Genomic DNA, 25592 nt, shown 5'->3' on the forward strand with positions numbered 1-25592 from the left:
AAATTCGAAATACGCAAAATCCCATTAAAGCTGTAGAAGTTCATGGGCTGGCTACATTGAAATGACATGTCATTATATTGGGTATGGTGTGCATATTATAAAGTGGGGTGTAATTGGAAATGATTGGTCGTATTAGAAAGAATGAAGAGCCACCCACCCTCATAAATTCAGAGGTTATGGTCTGGTTATTTGAAGTAGGAAAGGGAACAATATTCTGTTTATAAGTAATCAAAACTTAAAAATCTGACCCCAGAAATTGCCCTAATAAAATCCTGTCACTAACTGTTTTTATTCGACTCTTAAAGTAATCGTGGAAAGAATTCCATAAAACAGCCCTTTAAAGACACACTGAAATGTTAACCTATTAGAAATTAAAATCGTATTCTAGGACCCAGAGCTCCTAAAAGCTGACCACTTGGTGCTGTTCTAATTCGGAATCCTAAGGGGGGTTGAGGCAGGAGACATGGAGTTCTCGAAACAATTAGCTTTGCAGTTTTGGCCTTACTTGGCTTTCTCCCAAAAAGAAAGAATAAGGCTTCTTTAATTTTTTTTTTTTTAACTTGTAAAATTGCTTCAAATTAGCATTTAAAAATTTAAAAATATCCAAGACAGAACTGGAAGTTAGTGAAATAAAAGGTTGCCTTTCAGACCGTTTTCATACAAATTTTTAATTGTTTTACTCTGCGAAGTAGGTGGCTTTGAAAAAATCATTCCACTTTGCTCAGTTTTATTTTATTGAATGGCTATAAGCTTCACACCAGCATGCCTGAACAGCTCTTAGATGGGTCCACCGGACATCAGGGCCTGAAATGTTCTAGCATATTCCCGTGAAAACCACCTAAGTCACTTGAATTTGGCTTTTAAAGAAAGTTATGTTAAAAAAAAAAAGTTGTGGAAAACTAAGAACTATAAACTATCACTGAGAGCCAATTTTCTAGGATCAGTGAAAAGCACTTTTATACTCCTACATTAAGAAAAAAAAGGTATCTGAATATGTTCTTATTTCTGTGACCTTCACAGAAAATATTGGAAGTGAAGTCTGTAGAATTACAGGTTTACATTTATTTTAATTTATTTGAAGGTTTGGGGAGTAATTCCTGTTATTAAAAATCGAAATAAAAAAATAGTTATTCACATTTCATTTGATAGATGCAAGTTCTTTTATAACCACTCCTCACACACCGCCAGCACTATTTTACACATTTGAAAACTGAATTTTATAAAGGACATTACTTTGTTCTTTAAGTTAGCAGTGTCATTAAAAGTATGTATTTCTTCACATTTATTACATATTTTGCATTACATTTTATACGTATTTTACATTTACATTACACACTTACATTAATGAACCACAAAAATTCCAGCTGTTGTCCTTACGGTGATTCTGTTCTTGACAGAAATGAATTTTCTTCACACTGACTTATGTGTCTTTTTGGGGTCTTGTGGCTTAGCCACCACTTTCCTTTGGAAAACTGTAGATCCTGTCAGAGAGTTGATTGAAATTATATCCAGGCCTCAATTTCTCCTTTGTTTTATAGTCAGAAAACTGCCAGTTTAAGCTTCTGTTTCTAGCATTTTAAAGAAATCCGGGTAAATTATGTTCCCTCAGTAACCTAATTCACAGTTTAAGAAGCTCTTATTGTATGAATTTTTTTTTCTTTTTCTAACTAGTATCTGTTATTGTGCGGTTTAACCCTTTGCTTTTTCCCAGTAAAATTCTGCATACTCAAAAGAGGTTAATTTATCTGTTTGCTTTTTTCTTTTCCTCCAGGCCTTTTACAAATGGAAAATCATCTTTTCTTTGTAGATGCTATTGTTACCATCCTACTGTGTTGACTGCTCTCTTGCCCCTTTGCAAAAAAAGTCTGTACAGTTGTCCTTTGGTATCTGCGGGGGGTTGGTTCCAGGATCTGCATGAGTACCAAAATCCATGGATGCTCAAGTCCGTTATATAAAGGGCTGTCGTATATGCATATAACCTATGAATGTCCTCCCACATCCTCCATGTATTATAATCATCTCTAGATTACTTATACAATGTAAATGCAATGTAAATAATTGTAAATATAGTGTAAATGCTGGGTAAGTAGTTGTAGCAACTACTATCTGGCAGATTCAAGCTTTGCTTTTTGGAACTTAATGGAATCATTTTTCGTGAATATTTTCCATCTGCGGTTGGTTGGATCCATTGATGAGCACCCATGAATATGGAGGGCTGGCTCCGCTATACCTTTTCCTACAGCTGGGAGACCATAAGTCTAGCACCTGGATCACAAATCTAGTGATCTGTACTATGATTTTCATAATGTCTATTCATCATAATCTGGTCTCTGCACCCTGATACTAGGGTGTTTTCTTTAACACCACTAGATTTCATACTGTTTCCACCTAGGAAGCCATTGGATGCCCCCAAATAATGCTGGAAGTGGTAGGAAAGGGAATAAATTAGGCAACTGTAGTCAGTTCCTGCCCAGCTGGCAACCCCATCTCACTTCCTGCCACATTATCTACCCCCACTGTTCTCTAGAGTAATGTAAAGAGCAAAGGAGAGGGCTAAGAAAGAGGCATGGGTGAGATCAAGGATTCAAGTCACACATGTAGCCTTTCAGTGCAAACCCACCATGGCCTTTTCCTGTTCTTTGTACACTAACTTTCTTCGTCCACTCAGCAGTATGAGGGCTGAACACCCTTGACTGATTACCCTTCAGATATGGTTGCTGAAGCTCTTAGGATAGAATAGGCCCAGAAGCGACCCAGTAAATGAACAACATATGGTTGGGATGTATGTGATGGGTACACGTAGGTACCACCATGGTTGAGACAGTTTGCTCTTGGATGAGGGGTCCCCCTCCAAGTTTCACAGAGAAAGAAAATAGAACTTGAATTGCAGCTGAAAAGAAAAGATAGTTTAAAGGTAAACAAAGAAAGAGGAAAGGCCCTTAAGGAACCGCATCGAAAATTAAAAAATCTGAAAAATATAGCTCAGCGAATGGAACCCTGCTTGTCTCTCCAGCCTCATCATGTGCTGCTCCTCTTTGGTCACATCCCAGCAGAACTGACTTTGCCTGGGACACCCCATCCCTCCCTGATTAAATTGTGTTCTCATGTCACACCTGGGGTGTAACATTGTGTGTAAAGGTATATATATATATATATTTTTTAATGGCTGCTTTCTTCAGTAGTTTTGTTGAAAAGGCAGTGAGAAGCTCTCTTTGGTTGGAACAGAGAGCCCATGTCAGAGAGTTATTAGGCTGGAGAGTCCTGGGTCCAAGGTCCTCTGACCCAGGTGAAGGATTTGGCATATGGGAGGGTAGGGCTGGGGCATTACTGGAGACTTTTAAGCAGAAAAGAGATATTCTAAGCAGTCTTTGGAGAAGACTGACCTGAGAACTGTCTTAAGCCAGAAAGAATGGAGGCAGACCAGACCACCAGTTGTCTGTTGCAGTAGGGGACTTAGGAAAGTCTTAAAAGCCTATACTAAAGAGGGCAGAAAGAGGTTAGGCCGGAGGAGGGATTGATCTGGGGGAACTGCAGTGGGAAAATTTATGGGCTCTAAGTAGTCAGGGAAAATTTTGAATGTTCATGCTATATAAAGTTCAGTGAGAGAAAAAACAGGACAGAAATTTGTAACTATAGCGTGACCTCAGCTGTATAGAATTATGGATGAAGAAAAGGAGATGCAGCTACATCAGCATGTAGCCAGGAGTTGCCTTTGGGTGGTGGGACTGTGGACGGTTGTGTTGTTTTTCTTGAATTTTTTTTTTTTTTCAGTGAGCATCTATGATACATACAATCAAAAAAATCACAACAAAAGTTTGATTTCAAGCGTTCTGGTGGCCTAGTTTCTTTGTTTTACCTTTCACAGGAGTAGGGGTCAAGTACAAGTTAGTAACTGAGGGCCCCGGGCTGGGGTAGAGCTCAATTTATAGGTTAGGGATCGCCTGCAGAGTGTAGGAGTAGCTGGATTCCTCGAGGCAGAGCATCACATGTGGGCAGCTAGAGAGGCAGCTGCTCTGGAATCCTGATGGTTCCCCTACATCTCAGTTGACTTCCCCGCCAAATCCCCAAGACTAGCAAATCTCAGTCATCCTGTAACCCTGCTTCATCTTCACTCCAAGCATCTGTTTTCTTCCCTGTTGTTGTTAGCTTCCTCTTGATTCTTTGTTCTCCTTTTCTTTCTCTTTGAATTAAGGTAGTGGTCCTCAGGCTATTGGCTTGCCTGCCCCAAGAGAGTTTTGAAAACAAAGAACCATCCTATGCCGAGTAACTAGCCAAGGTCATAGAGCAGGTCAGTGGCAGAGCTAGAATTTAAACCCTTGGAGTCTGGCCCTAGAAGCTCTATTCTCAATCTGGAGGACCACAAGTACTCTTTAAACACTGGTAACTTTAAATCACTGTTCTGAGTCATTATTTTTTCTCCTTAACTCTTGTTTCCAGTGCACTGTCCCCATAATATTACCACAGATGAAATCATGTTCACTGGAAAGTCCCTTATCATTCAACTTATCACACATGTCTGCAAGGAAAATTAAGAAAATAAAGTAAGTGGAAATTTTATGGTTTAATTTTGATCATCAAGAGGAGTAAGAACAAAGCAATATAAATATTACAGATTTTCATAATTAAACATAAAGTGGATCTTTGTTAGAAATACATCAGTCAATAAAATGGATGGGGCTATAGATTTTTTTCTTCCCAGATTAGTTAACGTGTCAGTAAATGCATAGTACTTACTGTGAGAAAGAGAAAATGTACTCTATCCATTCTTTGCCCATTTTTTCAATTTTTACAGATGTAAGTGCTTGGACACCTGTTCACATGAATAGGTGAGACTCGGAACTTTATCGCATCATCATTCGGTTCTTAGAAATCATTTCAGATTATGTGCAACAATTACACAGTGATCAATTAGTTCTGTTAAAAGGAAAGAAATGGAGATCATGCACCTTATTACCCAGATGTTGTTATAGTCATTAACAAGATGTATCAAATGCCTATTTATAAATTTAGCTCTTAGTTTTTCATTCAGAGGTGTATCTTTTGTTTTCATATACTAAGGAAAAATTGAGAAAATAAAAATACTGTATTAGTTGTTCAGACAACTTCTGCAATGTATCTTTTTTTGAAAGAGATACTTTTATGACTGCAGATTTAGCAGTCTTAATAAAAATTTCCATCCAGTGATCACGGTCAAATCAGGCTACCAAATCAGACTTAATTATCATTAAAAAAAATGAACCCATGTGTCAATTCAAATAAATGTGCTAATATGCATTTTGAGAAACTTTATAAAAACAACAATAAATTATGGACTGCATTTCATAAGGATGGATTACTAAAACAGTTAGTAAGTAGTAATGATGCATTGTAATGTGTAAGTTAAGCTTTTTATAAAATGAGGAATATGTTACAAGTCATGGTATTACTGTGATAACGTCGTTCCCTGTACATACCACAATCTCGTGTTGAATTTTAGGAACAAAGTAAGTAATAGTCATATTTTACAAAAAACTTTAATTTTGCTAGATCTCATGGTCAAACTGTTTAATGTATTTAATGAAAGGAGAAGGTATGTACTGCTAAAAATTAAATGCTTTGGCATTTAGATGGACTGCATTTAGATCACAATCTATTTTAATTTTATTTTTATGAACAGAATGTGGAAAATATTCAAAAGTTTATAAGATGAAAATGATAATTAATCCTAACCAAAATAAATATTTTGAGAGTATTTGATTAGATGGGTTGTAACTACCTTATTAAATGATAAACATAGTCTCCGAAAGAAATAATGCAAAATTCCTATTGATAGGTTTTATGCAGTGTATCTTAGAAATTACATAGGTCTGGGCAAATACTCAAACTGAGTTTAAAAGGTTAGGCATCACATGTGCTCTGGGGCTTTTCTTCGTAGGTGATGATACCTCGTACAGAAAAGTATCAGGAATAATTGGAAAGAATGGAGGGGAAGCCATTTTCAGTATTGGACATGTCTGCTTTGCTGTCACAGGTGATACCGCCTAAAGAGGGAGCCGTTATGAAAATAGGCAGGAACGCACAAGGCGAGTGCACGACTGTTGCCCCATTTTACCTTGTGTCCGAATTTCAGATATTCTAGTGTAGATTCAGATACCAGGTTCTAACTACCCTTTTCTTTGGATGTGTGTAGTCAGAGAAAGAGGGCCCTTTTCCAGATTCTTGGTGCTTTTATTAAACGAGGCTTCACAAAGCAATTCAAATTGGCCGTTATCTGGCACCCGAGAGAGCTTTCCACCCTGGGCCAGTGCACAGTCTAAGCCAAGTCAGAGGGTGCCTTTATTTGGTAAAGGAGGAAGGGTGCACTTTTCAAAGGAGAAATGGGGATGGGTAATCCTCGCGACTAGCCGGCCTGTTCTCAAGTGGATCAGTTTTAGGAAAGAGTAGGGGATTTCGGAATCTGGAAATCGAGTCCTTGTGTCTGCCTATCTGAGAAAGGCCTTTGCATACCCCAGGTTTAGGCCTATCATTATTTGAAGTCCACTGAGTTAAGGCATCTCCCAGTGGAGTATTGCAAAATTTCCTACTCTGTTCAGTTAAGTCTAGGCCATCCCTGCCCACAACTATCTCTGTGGTTTTCAGTGTGGCATATGTCCGGGGGTTCGTCAGCATCATCTGTGATAATTTTTGAAATGAAATGGGACCATCTATCTCTCTCTTGCCCCCTTTCTGTAGGGATCATGGCTCTGTGGCCATGTGCCCCAAGCTGACAACTGTTGCTTTAAATAAACTTCTGGACTCCCGTCAGAGTTTGACATCTAAATTTATAAGTCATTTTCATCTTATAAAAGATTTAATATTTTCTGTATCCCACAAATAAAATTCTGTTATAACCTTTCCAGAGCTTTTGGCCTTTGGTATTAAGGTTTCTTATAGACTGCCCATCTGGCGTTTTTGTATTGATCTTCAACTCTTGCTGCAAGTCTGACACATTCCTCCAATATTCAGTTCTCTTACACACACCCCGTCAGTTCAGTGGTTCTCAAAGTGTGGTCGCGGGCCAGCAGCACCAGCCTCTTGTGAAGACTTGTCAGAAATGCCGGTCCTCGGTCCCCACCCCTACCCAGTGAATCAGAAACTTCGAGGGCCGGTGGCCCAGCGATCTAATCTGTGTTTTAACAAGCCCTTCAGCTGGTTTTGATGGGCACAGTGTTGGAGAACCCCTGCCCTAGTTCCACCTACCTAGATTGCCCTCCTCCTTTCTCGCTTGCCGAATTCTGGGTCTCTTAGAAGAGGAGGCCTTCCCGGCAGAGCTGCCCCCTCTTCTGTGTCCTGCAGTTCTTTATCAGATCTCTTTTTCAGCATAAATTACTTGTGCATCTGCATGCAGCGCCTGCCTGATAAGCTGTTAAGTGCCAGTGAATAAATGAATGTATGCATGAATGAAGGAGAAGAGCATCTGAGGAGGAGTGTGATCAATAAGGTCAGCTGCTCTGGCGTGATTGTGGAGAATAATGAAGGGGAAAAGCGATTGGATTTCGTGGTAAGGCAGGTGATGGTGACCTTTGAAATGCTTGCTTCAGCAGAGTGATGGGCAGGAAGCCCAGATTGCTAGGAGTTAGGGGCTTCCAACATTGATGAAGACTTGCACGTTTCCAGAGTTGCTTATTGACTGTTTACCTGAACATGTGGTGGAAACAGAATTTCTTGGGAGAAATAATTAAGTGACGTTGGCCAGGTACTGAACCTCAAGGAGCCTGTCATCTCTGAATAGGCAGTAATAGTTGTTCCTTGTCCTTTGAATTTTTTAAAGGATTAAACATCATTGTAATTCCTTAGAATGATATCTGACATTTAGTTAGTACTTAAATGGTCATTTCCTTTACTACCTCCTATACGACAATTATTTTTATTTATTAATATTGTTGATGGTGTCCATCACCTTTGCAAATTTGTATGAGACAAATTGTTAAGGGTATCCTTGTTCCAGTCATTGGAGAAATTGTGAATCGCATTTAGCTTGGAACTAACATACCTTCCGTTGAAGCACTGACAGCTACTTTGAAATTGTATGTTATCCAGCTGGAGGAGTACCCCAAAAGGTGGTGGTCTTAGTCAAGGCTGTTTTAGATACAAATGACAGAATCCTACTTCAAGCAGACATAAAAAGAGAGCGAGCGAGAGAGAGAAACTTTGTTGGCTTGTGTAACTGAAAATTCCGGGGATAGGACCACCCTCAAGCACTGCCATGTCTGTGTCTTCTGGATCAAACGGTATTGTCAGACCTCAGTCTTCCCAGGCCATCTCGCGGCCCAGCTGTCTTCTATGCAATTCTCATTCCCAAGCATATTTGCCAGTGACAGATTTCAAGGAGAGGGAAGAACTTCTCAGTAGTTGTAACTTAAAGCCTGGATTCACTCTCACTGTTCAGACTTAGGCCATTTGCCCATTCTTAAACCATTTGTTGTGGCCAAGGAACTGGGATGTACTGGTTTTCCAGGCCCAGCTTCAGGAATATTCTGTTCTGTGAAATAAAGAGTCCTGTGTGTAGGGAAGAGTGCTTCCCCAAAAGGAAATCCAGTCTCTGTTACCAGAATGAAGGGGATGCACAGCAGGCAAGGCAGTTGATATTGTCTAATTGTATGGAACAGTGCTTTTTCAGACTGTTTCTGTGAGCTCTAGGGATCCCACTGAAGTGCGTAAACAGGGGAAGGGAAGAAGAGAGTAAGTCATGGTGGGAGGTTCTCAAATTCATGCTCACTCTAGAGTCACCAGAAGTAGCTTCACTTTCATGTATTTTTATAGCAAATTCCTGGTTAAGATCTCATTTGAAGATGGAATTTCAGCAGTACCACTGATATAGGGCCATTTTTGCAGCTGGTTGGGCCCATAGCTCATGAAGGTGGGTGGCCATCGTTTCCTACTCTGTCCTGCTGAACAAGTTTTTGCCCAACCTTTCTTTCATTCCTGTTAGCCCAACTTGTGTTCCTAACCCAACTGAGATCCAGACTTGATTCCCCACAGTCAGTCAGGAAGACCATGGCATTAGGCTGAAGTCCAGTTTTCAGTTTACTATTTTTATGACACTCGAAGAATCAGTACTTAACCCTTTGCCCACCAAGAAGATATCCCCAATAGCTGTTGAAAACTTGGCGACTCACTATGTTCCAGCAATCATAAAGCAGGAAATTTTGATTCACTGAAGAAATTTGATGGAGCATAATCCTTGATGATGTGTTTATGCTGAAATTTGCAGTTGACATCTGCAGGCTGGGCAGGTTAATTTTTCGAGCTTTCCTCTGTGGCTCATCTCGGTAACTGCTTCTTAAAGCACACTCTTGGGACTTTTTCCTTATCTACTATTGACTTTCTTTACCTATTTGACCTGCCCTTTCATCTTCCGTATCAGAGCCCAACGTGGCCAGGTACCTATTTGTGTAAGTAAAGTTTTATTGCAACACAGACACGCCCAGTAGTTTAATCTGTTTTCCCTCTATAATAGGAGAGGTGAGTAGTTGTAAAACAGAAGGTACAGCCCATAAACCTAAAATATTCACAGTGTGATCCTTTACAGGAAAACTTGTTGACCTCCACGGTACGTTTATGTGGCTTACAACAGTATTCCTACTTCTTGACATATGACATGCTTTTGAAAAAAAAATCAGTGATGTCTTTTAATATGCTGACTCACTGAGGTTTTCACATGCATATCTAGGGAAATATTTTTGCCTTCCCCATTCCACCTGTGCTCTTCCAATTCTCTGAACAACTTCTTTGTGTCTCTGTACCCTCAACAGTTTAGTCCTCGTCTTTTAAAACTACCAGCCATTTTGAAGGAATAGGAAGGAGTGGGTGACAGCTTTCCACCTGGCTCTTGAAGACTTTGGTACACACACCTGTGTGTACTTGATGTGAGGTGCCAAACACATGGATAAAAGGATTTGGTGTCATTTTACTTTCCGTCTCCCCATCCCTCCCGATTCTGCCTCTTGTGGCTGTAGCAGTGTATTTTGTGAAGTGTTTGATGTGGGCCAGGAGGGTTGATAAAGAGAGATGGAGGAGGAACAGATTCCCCTGGACCTGGACCCCGGATTCTGTAAGCAGAACAGCCGCACCTCAGAGGGCTGGGTAGTTAAGCTGTACTTGAAGGAGAACAGGGATAGTAATCCCTTTCCTGCATTTTTGCAGTTGAAATGCCCTGTGGAGTGAGAGAAGACTTCAGTCCCTAGGCTTGTGAATCCCTTATCTTTCCCAAACGTTAAATTAATTTTTAAAGCTATTTATTCAAAGTTGACTTAACCACTAGAATAGGAAAGATCAGACAAATCAGCTGCAAGAAATGAAGTATGAGGAAACCTGAACTCTTTGACAAAGTATTCCTGGGAGGAAATGTGTTGAATGAAGCCAGCGGGTAAAATGATAAGGGCCTTTACACTGTGGATGTAAGAAAGCAATTTATCAAGAGTACATGAACTCTCCAGTGACCACAAGTCAGGAGGAAACGGGAGTGGAGGAGGAGCCCTGAAAAAATACATTTGAAATACTAAAAATTGTGTGTGCCCTTTTAAATACCTGCATTAATATGCAGAAATACTGGCATGTTAAAATCAGAGCTGCTCAGAGTGCACACCTACAGTAGCCTATACTGTTAGGGGAGAAGGTGTTGGGAAGAGTGGTTGAGAAAGTCCAGGCAGTGGCTTAGAATTTGCAGAAATCTTGGGGACTCTCGGGTAGAGCTGTGATTTGAGCCTGGTGAATGCTGTCTGATAACCCATTTCCCCGACTCACGAGATGAGACAACCATCTTTCAGGCTCACGTATTTATCTGTTTATCTCCAGAAGGTCATATGTGTATAATTCTGACAGTTTGTGTTCTCTTCAGGAGTCCAAAGCACCTCTCATTCATTATCTCATTAATCTTGGCAGCGTGTCTTTGAGCCCTGTAGATGAGACTCTGTGACCTGAATTGTTCACGTTAGAGAAACTGAGGGAAAATGTAATCACGTTATGTGCAGTAGGTTTCCCAGGAACTCAGATAAGGATGAGGACTAGAATGTATGACCTTATCTTGGTTCTCCTATCTAATAGGGGAGAGATGGGATTTCTTAGATTTGAAGAGAAAAAGGCCTAATTGTTGAAATATTAGTTTCACTAAAAATACTTACTCTGAGAATGGTCATCCTCGGTTTTCTGTGCTGAGATGTCATGGCTAAAATACATAGAAATTCTCATATTTTGATTTTAGTCCTTTTTCCCCCACTTCCACCGCATACTAAACCCTTATCAGAGCTGCTAGTGAAGTAACTCATTATGACTTGAACTTCTTTTCTTGTTGGTTTCTCCTGAGTAACTTTTAGAGAACATGCCAGCAACCATGAAACTAATAGGTGAACAGCCGGAGGGGAAATTAGATGAGCTAAGTCTTAGGGTAATTCCCCTTACCTAATTGAGCTTGAGGTAAATGACTAGTCCTCCACCCAGACGTCTGCTTTCCTATTCCCTCTAAATTAGGGCTTTTACCCCTGGGGTCCAAAGGACACTCTCCCCTTCCTCTGTAAACCCTTCAGGTATCCTAAGGGGCGAATCTTACTCAGAAAAGTGATGTTGGTTGAGCCCACGCTTGTTTATTTGCTTGTCCTTTTGGTGCAGGGAGGGGGACACCGTGGTTAACTTGGGTTGAGCCATAGTTCAATTAGCAAATTAATTAGTCAGGGTTTTAGCACCAGCCACAGTCATTTAGAAACCTCCTCAGCGGCTCTCATCCTGAAAGCTGAATGTGTTTTGTATTTGCTGTCATCTGCAATTTATAAACACCAAATCTTAAAAAAAAAAAACAAAAAAAAAAACAACAGTGTACAACAGGGAGGAGATGGGAAGAGAACTATTTACATTGCACCGTCTCGCTTAAACATCTGTGGTTAAGACCCAGCTGTAGAAATGGAGCCTGGAGAACTCCCTGTAACGTGTGTCTCCTTCCCTTGTCTCTGTTCTCTCCTTTTCTCTCTTCGTTCCCACCCGCCTCCGGACCTCTGGTGTGGCCTCCACAGCCTTGGATAAGCTCAGCACGCAGCACCTGTACCACCCCACGCAAGTGGAGATCGTGCAGTCCAACGTGGTGTTCGACATCAGCAGCCTGATGCTCTACGGGACCCAGGCGGTGCCCGTGCGGCTGAAGATCCTGCTGGACCGGCTCTTCAGTGTCCTGAAGCAGGAGGAGGTGCTGCACATCCTGCACGGCCTGGGCTGGACGCTGCGGGACTACGTCCGGGGGTACATCCTTCAGGTAGGGGAAGGACGTTGACGCCGGTGGCTGGGGCCAGCTGGAGGAGGGCAGGGGTGGGAGCCTTTGGCAAACCTGACCTCCTTCCCATCCCTCGGAGGCCCAGGCACGCACACCCTTTTCTGATTAAAATGGTCCTTTCGGCAGGCGCGTCAGGGAATTGGAAGGAAGGTGCCGTGTGCCAGCGGGCCAGCACCCGGCCTCAGTGGTCAGGAAAGGAATAAGTGGCCGGTTGCCTAGGGTTGCTTTGTTTGCATTCTTTTGAATTCAACTCCCTCTCCCTACAATGTGGGCCTCCTGGCTTCTCCAACAAGCTTTATCGCAGCCCTACTAAAAGGGAGGGCTTGAGGGTGGATGAGGGGTGTGTGAAAATCTGAGACAACACTGCATCTGGGTTTAGGAGGGCTCGTTCTCGCGCCTACTTTGTAGGCTTGGTGTCTTCTTTTCTGTGTACCCTAACCATTTATTGCTTCTTCATCCAAGTCAAAGGACGAACTGTCACCCCTGCAAAGTCCCTGCTTTTATAACCAGTAAACCCCCAGGTTCCAAAACATGCAGACCTGGTTGTAGATTTGGCCTTCACAGCACCTGCCCATCCAGCTTGAGCCCCTTCCATGTGTCTGGGGCACTTCCGGTCTGGTAAGGGTCTTGAGATGTTTTCAGAGGCCAGCAGCCTCCATTCCCCATGCTCTCAACCTCATCTTTTCTGACATTTTTTCGCCGTACGTTGTGAGTCGTTTTGCATTGTGTACTTTGCCTCTGAAATGTTTTTATGGCCATCTGTCTTCCTGTGACCCTTGAAGGGTAAATGTTGAAAACAGCATGTTGGGAGACCCCAGGATCCAAAAAGACTACACTGGACGATGAAGAAATACTCCCTCCTGCCAAAGGAGATCACAGTTGGAGAAGGTAGAATCTGCAGTGATGTTTTGAAATTTCTTATGGGGAATAATACCAGGAGAATTGATCCTTTCAAAAAAGATCGGTTTTGGCTCTGCCAGTGTTGTTGCTTCCCTGAACCGCCCTGTGTTGTGTGTGAGGCTGCCAACTTGGTATGTGATGAGTTGGGGGAGGGAGTCGAGTCTCGCCCTGGCTTTAACCTGGCATAAACACACCACACATTCCTGTCGTTCTCCTGTGTAGCACCTCCAGGGGTTAGCAGGGTGGGTGAGCGGACGAGGGATGCGGAGTGGAGGGAGAGGGAGAGGGTAGGATCACCTGTCTGCTCCCATGACTGCCTTCGTTAGTGTGGAATCATTTCTTAGTGAGATGTCAACTTGGAAGGCACAGGAAATTGGGCCCTCAGAAGATGAGATGTTGCTGATAACAGGGATAATTATATGTTACGTTTTCAGTTTATAGAAGACTTTCATAAGCATTATCTCACTTGCCTCAGGACGGGGACATTTCACTGGGGTGAGCAGAAAGTTAAGTCCTGGGTGGTCAGGGGACCTGTAGGGGCACAGGGTCCAGGAGGAAGGAGCCGGGAAGAACAAAGCATGGAACCCATTTCACAATCCCCGCTTATGCCGGCCTGGAGATACACGCAGTGCCATGTCTTTCTACAGTTGTTTCCACACATGATGATTAATGTCCGTTTGGGGTGGATTTCACCCTGCAGGAAGGAACAAACCTCTTGCAGATTTTTGAATGGAACTGTCAGCTTGGCTAAGCACTCTTTCCTTCATTCAAAACTTAGAGTCATATGCCCCGATCTGGTACCTTCACTGCCTCCAGTGTGAGGCTGAGTTCTGTCGTCAGTGCCGTATTTCAGTTCTACGTGTGTATTTTTGCCCGAGGTATCTGGAGCATGTGCATGGTCTCTTTCTGTTGAAAGAGACATAGATGTGTACATAACTGATCATTCACCACCGTAACAACCCAGTTTGGTAGCATTTTGAGGGCAGTCCATACAGAACCTACTGGTTGCTGTGTGGTGCCCTAATGTTTTGTCTTGAACAGCGCCTGTTCTTTGTTTTACTTGAAATTATTACTTAGATGTTTTCTTCTCTGCATTTCAACATAACTCTAAGGCAAGTGTAGAAAATGTACTCCGTATTTCATTTTGATTGAGGGCTCAGGATTTAAAGACAAAAAATTACAAGAGATTAAATTTGAGAAGAAAATTCAACAAAACTGCAAACTAATATTTATGGTCTCCTCTTTTGGGGTGAATTGCTGCATATAAAGAGCACTGTCATTTATTGTGATACTTAAATTATAACTACTTTTCATTGATAGAGGTTTTGACAAAATCTCAAATTTAATATAATCTGCTTTTTCCACTCAGCGTCTAAAATTGACATTTTGAGAAAATCATGGGTGATTTTTACATTCTAGGAACACTAGGTTTAGTTTCTGCCTTGTTTTATTGATAGGATTGATGAAATATAGATTTTATTTAAATGATGCATTTTGTCATTCAGCATTTATCATCTGCTTGTTTCCTGCGAAAATTCTTGGTTTAGGAAAAAAAGCAATAGGTTGAAGGACACAATACTGTTAACACTAGTGAGAAAATGCTTGTTTTGTTTAAAAAAATAAAAACCAAACTAAGAGCTAGACAATGAAATAAACTTTTTTTTCTACTAAGCAATGTTACTTGATTATTGGCCAATATTTTTAAAATTATATATAGTAATGATAAGGTATGCACAAATGGCTTTGAATATAATTATATGTAACATTTTTGTACAGGTAGACTATGAAATGCGCGTCCAAAGGTTGTGGAACCCTATAATGCACTATTAGTGTACAAGTCATTTTATCTGGCTGAAACTCAATTGTCTTGTAGCCCTCAAGGCATCAATTTTAGCATTATTGCTCTCAACAACAGTATATTGAATATTATGTCAGTTAAAGGAGAATAATTATCAAGGCAAGTTAGGGTGGCTGTTAGTCTTACCACATATTGACTTGGTTAGCAGTTGGCTATAGATTGTGTTCCTGGGCAAATGAAGATGTACAGTAAGTTGAACTGGTGAAGCCAGGATATTAATTTAACTCTCTCGGGGCCCAAACCTACATCCCTTATGTATAAACACAGCTCATTCTGGTTTCAGAAATAGTTTTTTTTTGACTGTGGAAGAATAGCAGTGTCTGATCTGAGTTAGAATTTTTGAATGGGCAGAAAAGAGGAACTGACCATTCCAAACTATCATTTGCGAGTGTGTGGGAAGAGGTTATTAAGAGAGAGATGATAGTAGTGCCACAGATTTATTTAAAAGACTAGCAATAATTGTCAAGAATCCTGTACTGTTCCCATAAAAAATTCCTTTTCACTTGTACGATTATCTATGTGATTCGTAAGCTAGCAGCTGGGTATAAAATGTAGAGCATATCGTGGACTTCAGTGACTTAAGAATCCAGACAGTGTCTTTAAAGGTAAAGAACCCAGTATTGTCCCATGTAATACCAATTAAAGTGTTCATTCAGAAAGTACCGGAAAAGTGAAGTAAATTTTAGGCATTTTCCCACAAAACAGAAAAAGGAAGAAATAGGCAACTTGATCCTAAAAAGTGAACTATGAAGGAACATAAGATATTTTTTCTGCTGCTGAAGACTAATTCTTATTTCATGTCTGTATTTCACGGTACATTTATTGACAATGAATACAAGCAGGGTCTTGTTCTTTCCCCCTTTGCCCCGTCTTTGACCTCGGATTTAAGAATACAGGTGACTATCCTTGTTGAATTTAATCATTTAAAAATCATGTTTTCACACAGTCTCTTTGCAGTTGAAGCGTGTAGCCAACTTGCCTGGGCTCATGCACCAGCCCATCTGTGGAAATCTCCTCCCTTGCAAATAAGTCCTGCCAGGATTCAGGGAGCCGTATCCGATGCTCTGAATAATTAGCCGCGGTGTCAGCAGCCTTGTGAGATGACAAGTAGTGATGCACATTTCAAATCATCTGTGTCTTGAAACAGTCAGAACTAATAGAACAGTCAACACTTTAGAAGAACCTTGCCCAGGGTACCCTGAGTGCACCTGTCTCCCAGAGGTCTGGCTTGAGGGTCTGGAGGATCTGCACTCTGGATTCTTAGAGCCTCACAATAACAGTAGCATGATAAAGGCTCTGAGAAGGTCTAGAGTGAGTGGTTTGTGAGAGGAGACAGGGAGCTTCCACCAGCCTTTCCCACTTGGTAGCCTCTTCCTGTTAAGCTCATCAGAGGTCTTCCATCCCTGAGCACAAGCTTGGAGTGTCTGCATGTACAGATTCTTCTGTCTGGACTCCCCTGCTCACCTCTGCCTGGGTGACGCCTTGTACTTCAGTCCCACTTTTTCACAGAGATCTTTTCCGTCCAGCTTAACCAGTATATGTCTTTTCTCTTGTGGCTCTGTCTCAGGATTCTGTATCCCTCAAGGTCTAATCCAATTTAAAATCAGTCAATTAAGTCAACTGAATTTTTTTTTTCTGGCTTCCTAGCTAGGGAGTGCCACCAGGCAGGGTACTCAATAAATATGTTAAATGAACAGGTAAAAACACCTGTATAACTTGGTGTAGCTTGATGTTTCACTAAGGAACTCATGGAACATGCAGTGACTTCAGCTGGTCCAAGGATCCTTAGTCTTTCTTGAGGTGTCCTGGGGACCAAATGCTTTAACAGCAGCTGGGCCACTGAGGGCAGTAAGGAGAGAAGCAGAAGCTCCCACATGCCCTAGCTAGCGCGCTGTGCAAAATAAGTGTTTTGTGGTATCCATGTGGTAGAAAACGTCAATATTAAGCAAACACTTGGATTTAAACAGCCCTTTGCGGCGCAAGTTCACACACGTATCTTCTTTGAATCCTCTTTCTTTTACCGTCCTCTTGTAGACACTGTAGTGAATGAACATTTGTAGTTGTGGAAGCTCAAAGAGGTCAAGTGACTTTCCCATGACCCCAGGACTGTTACTGGCACCGTTGATGCACGATGAACTTCCTGAGGATAAGAACCACTTATCCCTTGTTCATAACTGTAACCCAGCTCCCAGCACGCAGCCTGGCGCATAATAGTTCTTACCAGATATTGGAGGGAGGAAGTTTTGAAACTTGATTCATTCTTGGGTCTTTGACTTTATGGGCAGTGTTTGGATGTTTTCTGGGTTTTTTTTCTTAAGACTCCCAAACTGTATTTCCAGAATGTAATATATGAGTCTTGTAGCATCAAAAATGGTGTGGTTTGCAGGGCAGAGGAGGCCTGAGATGATAATTCTGAACTGATAGACTGAGTTAAGATCTCTCTTGTATTTAGTGGTGGATCATACCCACCTGGCCTTATGCAGAATTAGGTGAAATTGGTTTTTCTTTTTTGTTTCTTTTCTTGGCTGTTTTCTGATATTCCACCTTGTTTCAGATTCCCTTTGTTCCCTGATTTCCATGACCCAAACTTTTTCTCTAGATCAAATACTTATAATTATGCTTCATTATGAATTCTCGTCTTTGACTTACCTTTCCAGGGATACAAGCCTTTTGTAATTAGGTGTAAAAAAAACAAAGGTTTTATACGTAATTAATAAGAGTTCAACTTATTATCATGTGCAGGGGTGGAGCAGAGCTGAAGTAGCTCTTCTTTGGGGACATGAAAGGATATCCATCCAGTTGGATGGTAGAGGGGGCCCTGGGTGTTGAGTAAGAAGATTAGGATAAAGTCTTGGTACTGCCACTGATTATTTATGTGAATATGGAAAAACTTGCCATTCTCAGCCACCGTTTCTTCATTTCTAAAGTCGATATAACCCTTTATACCTCTTGTGCTTTTGAATGGCAAAAAGATGAAGTAATGTGGATGAAAGCATATTGTAAACTCTGAGACTCAAGGTGGTATTTTTCACTTACATCTATGCATAAAACTTACATCAGGGCCGTGTCAGGGGCCAGACATGTTTCTCTTCAGATGCCAAATGTTTAGAAAAAGACAGGAAGTACATTTTAGGCATCAGTTAATATCAGTAAGATAAATGCTGGCCTAACACAATAGGAGTTTGTTTCTCCTTCTCAGCAAGACCAGTCAGCATTCCTGCTTGGTGAGTGCTTTCCTCCTGGAGGTGATGGGAGGAGCAGTAATTTAGGGCCTCTGCCGTTCTGTGGCTCTGCCCTCCTCTGGGCCCTCAGCTTCCTCATCCTGGTGGTAGCCCTGAGAGAGGGCAGATGCAGAGTCTGTGTGGGAGGTTTTCATGGACCAGGCCTGAAAGTAGAGTGGGTCACTTCTCCACATGTTGCTGTTGAGAGCTTACGTCTGATTGGGACCACGTGACTCAGAGGAGCTAGGACACGTCCCACTGAGCAGTCACCCCCGTGGTGCCTCTGTACCAGGGAGGATGCCCACAGTCCCCCTCTCACCTGTTGGGGCGTAGCCAACATTCTGCCGTGTTTTTCAACAATTGGGCCAGGAAAGCTTAGGGCACGGATTAATGTAGTTAAGGCAGGTACATGGGTTCGGATCCTGGCTCCAGTTCTTACTAGATGTGTGAAAATAGACCCATGTCTTTATCTACCTAAGGCTAGACTCTCTCACCTAAAGCAGGGATCCTACTACCTCATGGGTTTATCGTGAAGATGAAATAAGATGATGCACATTAAACACTTACTAGTGCCGCTTGCTCAATATCCAGTAGATGTTAACTTTTAACATGATGATGAAAAAGATGGTGATAAGGCTGCTGTAGACGATTGCCAACCTGACCAGTTTAGGACTTCGTATATAAAGCAGCCTTAAATCCTGGTTATTTTATATTTCACTGTGTCTCTTAGAACAGAGCGCCTTCCCAACCAGTTATGTGAAAAGGTAGCCACTATTCAATTGTAAATAAGTAATACGTACATACCTATGCATATACAGACATATATACACAAACCTGCGTGTACACATGTACATGTTACGTGCTCGATTACGAATAAGAGACGAGACTATAGTGACAAAGGTTTTGGACTTTGGAGTGGAACAGAAGTGGGTATGAACCTTGGTTTTACCTTTCGATAGCTCTGTTACCTAAGGTAGGACATTTAACACACTTGGACCTAAGTTTCTTCATCCGTAAAGGTTAATGAAACGATATTTATAAAGTACTTAGTGAAATAAGTAATTACAGCACTCTTATTAATGCTAACTATCACTACATTGTGTATGAGTATGCATGTGTGCTTTTTAAAAAAAGTAATGACTTCTTCTACATAAAGCTATCATTTTATTACCCTTCTGTTTTTCTATTTCGTCAGCTCTTCCAGCACCCTTCCAAGTGCCTGGCCCAGAAGGAATGAGTATTTGATGAATTTATTTAAATGAGTATCTGGACTTTCACCCCATTGCATAAAGTAAAACTTTCTCAAAATAGGCAGCCTTTTTATGGCTATTATCTATCTGACCTCACAGGTTTTGAGGAAATTTCTAGAGCAGAAAGAAAAATGGATCTAGGTATAAATTCATTTAGGTAATCCTTCAAATAGCCAATTTTATTGATTAATTACTATGTGCTTAGTACACAAGAGATCTCTCAAGAAGCCCCCACTCTAATGGATGAAGCAGCAGTTAACAAACCATAGGAGTTATGATCAAACTGTAAGAATGTGTAGACGACCCAAAGCATTGACACAGAGGAGGAGTTAATTTGACTCCAGCTAAAGATTGGATTATCACCACCATGACATAAGGGGTCTTTGCATCATGTCAACAACATGTGGATCTTTTTCAGACGAGAAGGATCACAGGTGTGTGTGGTCACGATCCCCCTGTCTTTGGCAGGGATATACAAGCGGGAGACAGTTCAGGACAATGTGCTGTATTTACAGCATCTGTTTTCCTCAGTGCTTGGACCACTCTATAGACATTATCCCAGCAATGCTCCTTACCTCCCTATTAGAGAGTTTCGGAGACTATTATGCCTGGTTTTAAAGTTATCGAGGCTGAAGGCCTCGAGCAGAGTCAAAGCTGGAAATGGAATACAGGGATTTTTGAATCCCTTGCCAAAGCTCTATTTGAACAGCAGTGAAAATAAACACCTTCTATCCAAGGACGTAGCTTGATGTTTTGTGCTCAGAGTTGAAATAAAAATATTCCTCCCTTTACCCTTGCAAAGTAGAAATAGATAGCTCCCCAAATTCTCAGATGGAATGCACTGGCTACTAAAATAGGGTTTGTGTCTATGGGAGACAGAGGGAGGGTTTTTTATTCCCCAGAAGGAGCTGAAATAAGCCCACAGCTTGCTGGCTGTTTGCCATTTGATAAGAACCAGTTCAGATTTGCTTGAAATGGATGTTCTCTGGGACGGCATGGATTAAACCATGTAATGTCCAGAGCAACACTCTTACACGCTCCTTGTTGAATCTAAAGTGGAAAGTTCCTGAGCTTTGGGTGTAGACTTCAATTCTGCCATGACTTAGCTCCCCAGCCTTGCAAAAAGTACATAATTTCTGTGAGCCTTAGTTTCTTGATGATACCTTCGTAATGGAGTTTTCAGGATAAAGGGAAGGAATTTATTAAATTCATGGTAGTGCTCAGTAAACGTTAATTCCTTAAGCAGAGTGATTTCCCGGTTCCCTACCCACCACAGCCATTAAATTCCTACAGCTACAAAGCTTTGTGATTCTTCTATGTGTCCATATATTTTATTTGAGCAATTGTGGCCTTTGTTAATGTTTCCCCTAGTTTGACAGAAGGGTCAGGTGGAGAATGAGAGGGATTTGTGCAGGAACTGAGCTCAGTTTTGACTGTAGCAGAGAATCATGAGAAGGCTCTCAAGACCCTGTGCTGGTCTGCCATCTGTTTCTTTGGAGTGACCCAAATCTCAAATACTCATATGTGAAATCACAAAGGGCTGTGAAAAGTAGAAAGTGAGATGAGGATCTGTGCAGGGTTTTTGGAAGCTTTTGCTAAATCCATACAGATGAGACAAACATAAATAAAGATGCACTTATTTGATTCATGTAGAATAGCTCTGTAAGTAATGCCAGCAGCTATTGGAAAATAGAACGTGGGCCAGGACATTTGCTAGTAGAATTAAAGTGACCACTGCCAAACTGCATTACTCCAGGAAGACCTGTTGAAAGAGGAGATTCTTAAGGAAGAAGAGAGAGATTGTTACACAGGAGAAAGGATGGAACAAACATTTTTCCGTACAGGAAGAATGCTACATTGGGAAGAGTTGTGAACAGGTTTATGGGAGAGTTGCTTTTTGGTAAGGTGAGCAGCGTTGAGCAGAGGTGTTGGTGAGTGTAAGCCAAGCCTGGACCTGTTGATCAGAAGCTCTTCTTGATTCACCTGATGTTTACATCACCATTCGTTCCTAGTGGGGAGTGACCTGTGATTCTTTTGGTTCACAGACCTGGCATTTGTTGCTAAGAACCCTCAACTTAAAAAACACAGATCACTGGCTGATGACTTAATGAATGATTGTTTTAGAAACTCACCATTGAGGTCCTGTTGCTCTCAAAGAAGTGTTTTCATTTGTTGGTGGCAACTGAGTGACCTGTTGTGTCCCTTCTTGCTCTCTTTATCTTTCTCTTTTTCTTTGTCGGTCAAGGTAGACTTGGGATGAAGGACTTGGAGGGCAGATTAGACAGTGGTAGTTTTGCGTTTCAGCAGTGGAATGCCTAGTGTGTAAGACCCCAAATTAGGAGAAGATATTGGTTGGTGTGCATTTACTGTCCAGAGCTCATTTGTGCTTTACTGTGTGTTTCTCACCTATAGCCCCCAGAAAAGCAGTTTTTAGAGACTTTGAGAACTGAGGGTCCTGTCTGTAAGGAGAGGTTTCCTTGTCCTCGTGTAATTTTCTCTCTTTAACAAAGCCATAATAATAGTGTCAGAGGCAGCTTTCTAGTTAGTATGAGTAATGTGGTTACTGTATTTTCTATTTTTAATGTTTTTCCTGCTGTGGATTTTTTTTTTTTTCTTTTTTGGTTTTAAAAATAGCGGTGGAGTAAATGTGGTAATTCGAAGATTCTGGTGCACGCTGCATCCTCTCTGGGATGGAATTTTGAAGGAATACCGTGTACAACAGGCTCCCCCCCGCCGCCCCGATTTCTTAGTGGAACAAGTGGGAGAATGTTTGGAACATAGACCAGTTAAAATATTGGCTTATGGTCCGGTCAGGCCAGGCTTCAGAGAAACTGACCTTTAAACAATAGAGTATCTCTCCCATAGGTTTTTGCCTCTGGAGTACCCGATAATACTAAGCCTGTTTATTTTATGGTGTGTTGATAAGACACAGAATTAGGTAGCTGGGGATGCACCTGAAATTGGTTCATTCATTTGCTTCTTTTTAAAGTATGCACGCATGTTTAGAAATTTTAAATTAACAGCAAAACACACTTAAATTCCCCTTGAAAGAGTAATTAAGAGCTCCGTGTCTCTGTGCCCTGTCATCTCTGCCAGAAGGCGAGTTCACGCTGAGCGTACTCCGTGGAGTCAGCCATCATTCCATCACCGGCAGGGATCGCTTTTCCACGCATTGACATGTGAGGCAATGTCTGCTTGCAGTAGCCGTGGGCTCGTGCCAGACGTGGAGATCCATAGGGGCAGTGCTGGGAGCTTTTCAACTCTGAATCAGAGATCCAATTCATAATAGCTGAGCCAGGGAAACCGGGTTGAATCTGTGGCCAAAACCACGACAAAAAACCTCCTTTTTTCCCTTTCCCTTTTTTGCAGTACTTTATTGCTTTAAAATATGAGCACCGCTGTCCATTGATCCTCGGGTGACTTTACGTTGGATTCAAATTGTGGTCTCTTAGGTGAAAAGGTCAGTGTTTTATTCATTCAGCCACACATCGATGGAGATTAACTGAGAGCAGTATAAGACATTTGGATCCTGCCAGACGTAGGGCACCTGAAAGAAGTTTATTTCTTTTCTCCCTAGCCTTCACTCTGCCGGCTGCAGAAGAGGATGGCCCTGTCTTCTGGGAGTGGGGGAGGGTTTTGATTGGCTGTGTGTTAACTGCCTCAAATCCATGGCCATAGGGTGAGTAAGAACCCCTGAGAATCAAACATGTCATCTATGTAGCATCACCTGATTTAGTGCTTTTCCTCCAGTCTGAGGTGTCTCCAGGGGCCTTTTTTCCCTTGCAGCACTGATCTTTCAATGAGGTGCTAGTGTCTGTCCTGAGCAATAACAAGGAAAAACCATGAAGTGTGAACAGCTCTTATTAGGGGGGTAAATGTCATTAACGCCTTTGTAGCCTTCTCTGCAATCTGAATGCTCTTGTCAAGAGAGTAACTTACCTAAGCCTCCTTTAAAATCGTATACATGGAATTTAAGAGGCTGAAGTTTCACATTTTAATTAAGCAAGGTCATTAGCTGCTTTTGCATGTGCATTTTTGTAGTCAGTTAACGCTCGTGTCTGATACAGACAACCCTGTAAAATAAGGCTTTTGAAAATCCATCTACAAAAATTATTTTAAGAATTTGAGAAACAGTTGATTTACTTTAAATCAAAGTTTTAGATAATTCTTGGTGTTTGTGGGGAGCAGATGCTTCTCTCTGTTTTAATTTTATAGAGACCCATACACTCATATACTTGACCGTAGTATGCATGTTTTCCTGTGTGGTATGAGAAAACATTAGCATTTTGACTTAATGAGCAGGTCAGCAGGATTAATAACAAGTCTGACGCATGTAATGTTTAAATAATGATTTTATTATTTTCAGTATTTAAACAGAAATCCTTCTCCAGCCGTGAAGAATTCCCCTTATATAAAATTCTAGTATTTTCCTGAAGGAAAATTTTTATATGCAAAGTTTGCTCCTGTAAACCTCTTCTGCAAGTTTGAGAATTTCAGATTAATTTTTTTGTTACTCTGGATTATGTCTTTGAGTTACAAAAGAAAAACATGTTGAGTAAGTTGTATGGTAGGAGGGTCAGATACAGAAGTAAAATCGCCCTTTTGTTCTGCCTACTAATTTTTAATAAAGAAAAATGAATTGAGACAGCTGGCTAAAACTTTGGGAAAATAAACCCAGAAAACTTACAGGCCAGTTAGAGGTGGAGAATGGAAACTAATAGATAATATTTACTATTACTAACCTAAAATGTATAATTTGGTTATACATCTTAGTGGACAGTGTTTGTTTCAAATTTGATCCACCATCGCTTTTTAAACATTTCATTAGGTGACAGTTTTCCTTTATGTTCTGTGTGTTTTGGTCCTGTTTTTCTGTTTTGAGGATTCAGGAAAATATTCATTCTGCAGAGATTTACTTGAATGGCTGCTATATTCAAGCAGTAAAAAGATAGGTCCCATGATCCTCCGTTACAGCTCTCAGTTTAGTGGAGATTGGGGCTCAAGTTAAGCTAAAGGAAGGCAGAGGCCATGAGTGTACATTTTCTAATGAATATATAAGTATAATCTGTAATCAGTGCAGTAATGCGTTCTATATAAATATACTCTTTGGACATATTTCCAACTTACCTGAAAAGTTAATGCTTTACAGAATTTTAAACATTTTCTACCTATCTTGCTTCATACTGTTAATTCAAGCTCTGCAATTAAATGACCAACTAAACCAAATTAATTTTCAATCCAGCCCCAACTTTTTGAATTCAAAAACATTTATTTTAGTTTAAATTAATGAAATTTTGCTCTCTATTATGGAAAACTCACCTATTTCCTAGATCACAGACGTTAAGTGGCAAAGATGCATTTCCTTCCAATTCCTTAATCACAAATGTTTGGACAAGTTACTAAAAACTTATTTTAAAATTCTCTTTTAGTGAGAATCCAAAGATGATCGTTTTAAGCCCTATTAGGATCATTTTGCAAAAGCTACCCATGAAGTCACTTGCTTAGAACAAGAAAATCTCCATGGAATTACTATTGCCAGCACCACTTGGGGAGTAATTGGGCCAATTAAAATGTAGATGTTTTATATTAAATTACGTTGCCTATTAAAATAAAGAACATCAAATTTGGAATCAGTCTATATTCCCTTTGTTAGTTTCCCTCACTCAGTTCATAGAATTTTTAGTTCACCTGATTGCTTATCTGACGGATAAGTTTTATATATAATACATATGTAATTAAGACAGTGATAGTCTGCCAGTAGGTTCTTCTTATGGAAACTGGTCTCAGATTGGGTAGCACCGTAAGAAGGGCCATGTGACCACAGCATCTGCTTTGTCCTCTCTTTTCTCTCTGTTCCACTTTACAGCTGGATCCAGGCTGTTAATATAAAATCTGATTTCCAAGGTTCACATTGTAAGATAACTTTGACAGAGATGTCTGGAGTATCAAGATTATCAAAGATGTCCAGTAAAACTTCATAAATACTTTTCAAGGCACCAGATGGAAGGAAGCTTTACTGTGTTACATTTCCCATATGGAAAAGTCCCTGGGACCTGAAGGGGGCACACCCTTGGAAGGGGGGGAAT

General features: G+C 41.0%; 1 protein-coding gene across 21 annotated transcripts in view; it reads left to right on the forward strand.

The window, feature by feature from the left end:
• BNC2 (basonuclin zinc finger protein 2) overlaps nucleotides 1–25592 on the forward strand; it is a 410419-nt gene that overhangs the window by 267860 nt on the left and 116967 nt on the right. For all 21 annotated transcript variants that reach the window (XM_074361530.1, XM_074361531.1, XM_074361532.1 and 18 more), the window contains one exon: nucleotides 12024–12259. In XM_074361530.1, the coding sequence (XP_074217631.1) occupies nucleotides 12024–12259 (236 nt within the window). The remainder of the gene's footprint in view (nucleotides 1–12023; nucleotides 12260–25592) is intronic.

The sequence above is a fragment of the Camelus bactrianus genome, chromosome 4, assembly GCF_048773025.1.
Source record: "Camelus bactrianus isolate YW-2024 breed Bactrian camel chromosome 4, ASM4877302v1, whole genome shotgun sequence".
NCBI lineage: Eukaryota > Metazoa > Chordata > Mammalia > Artiodactyla > Camelidae > Camelus > Camelus bactrianus.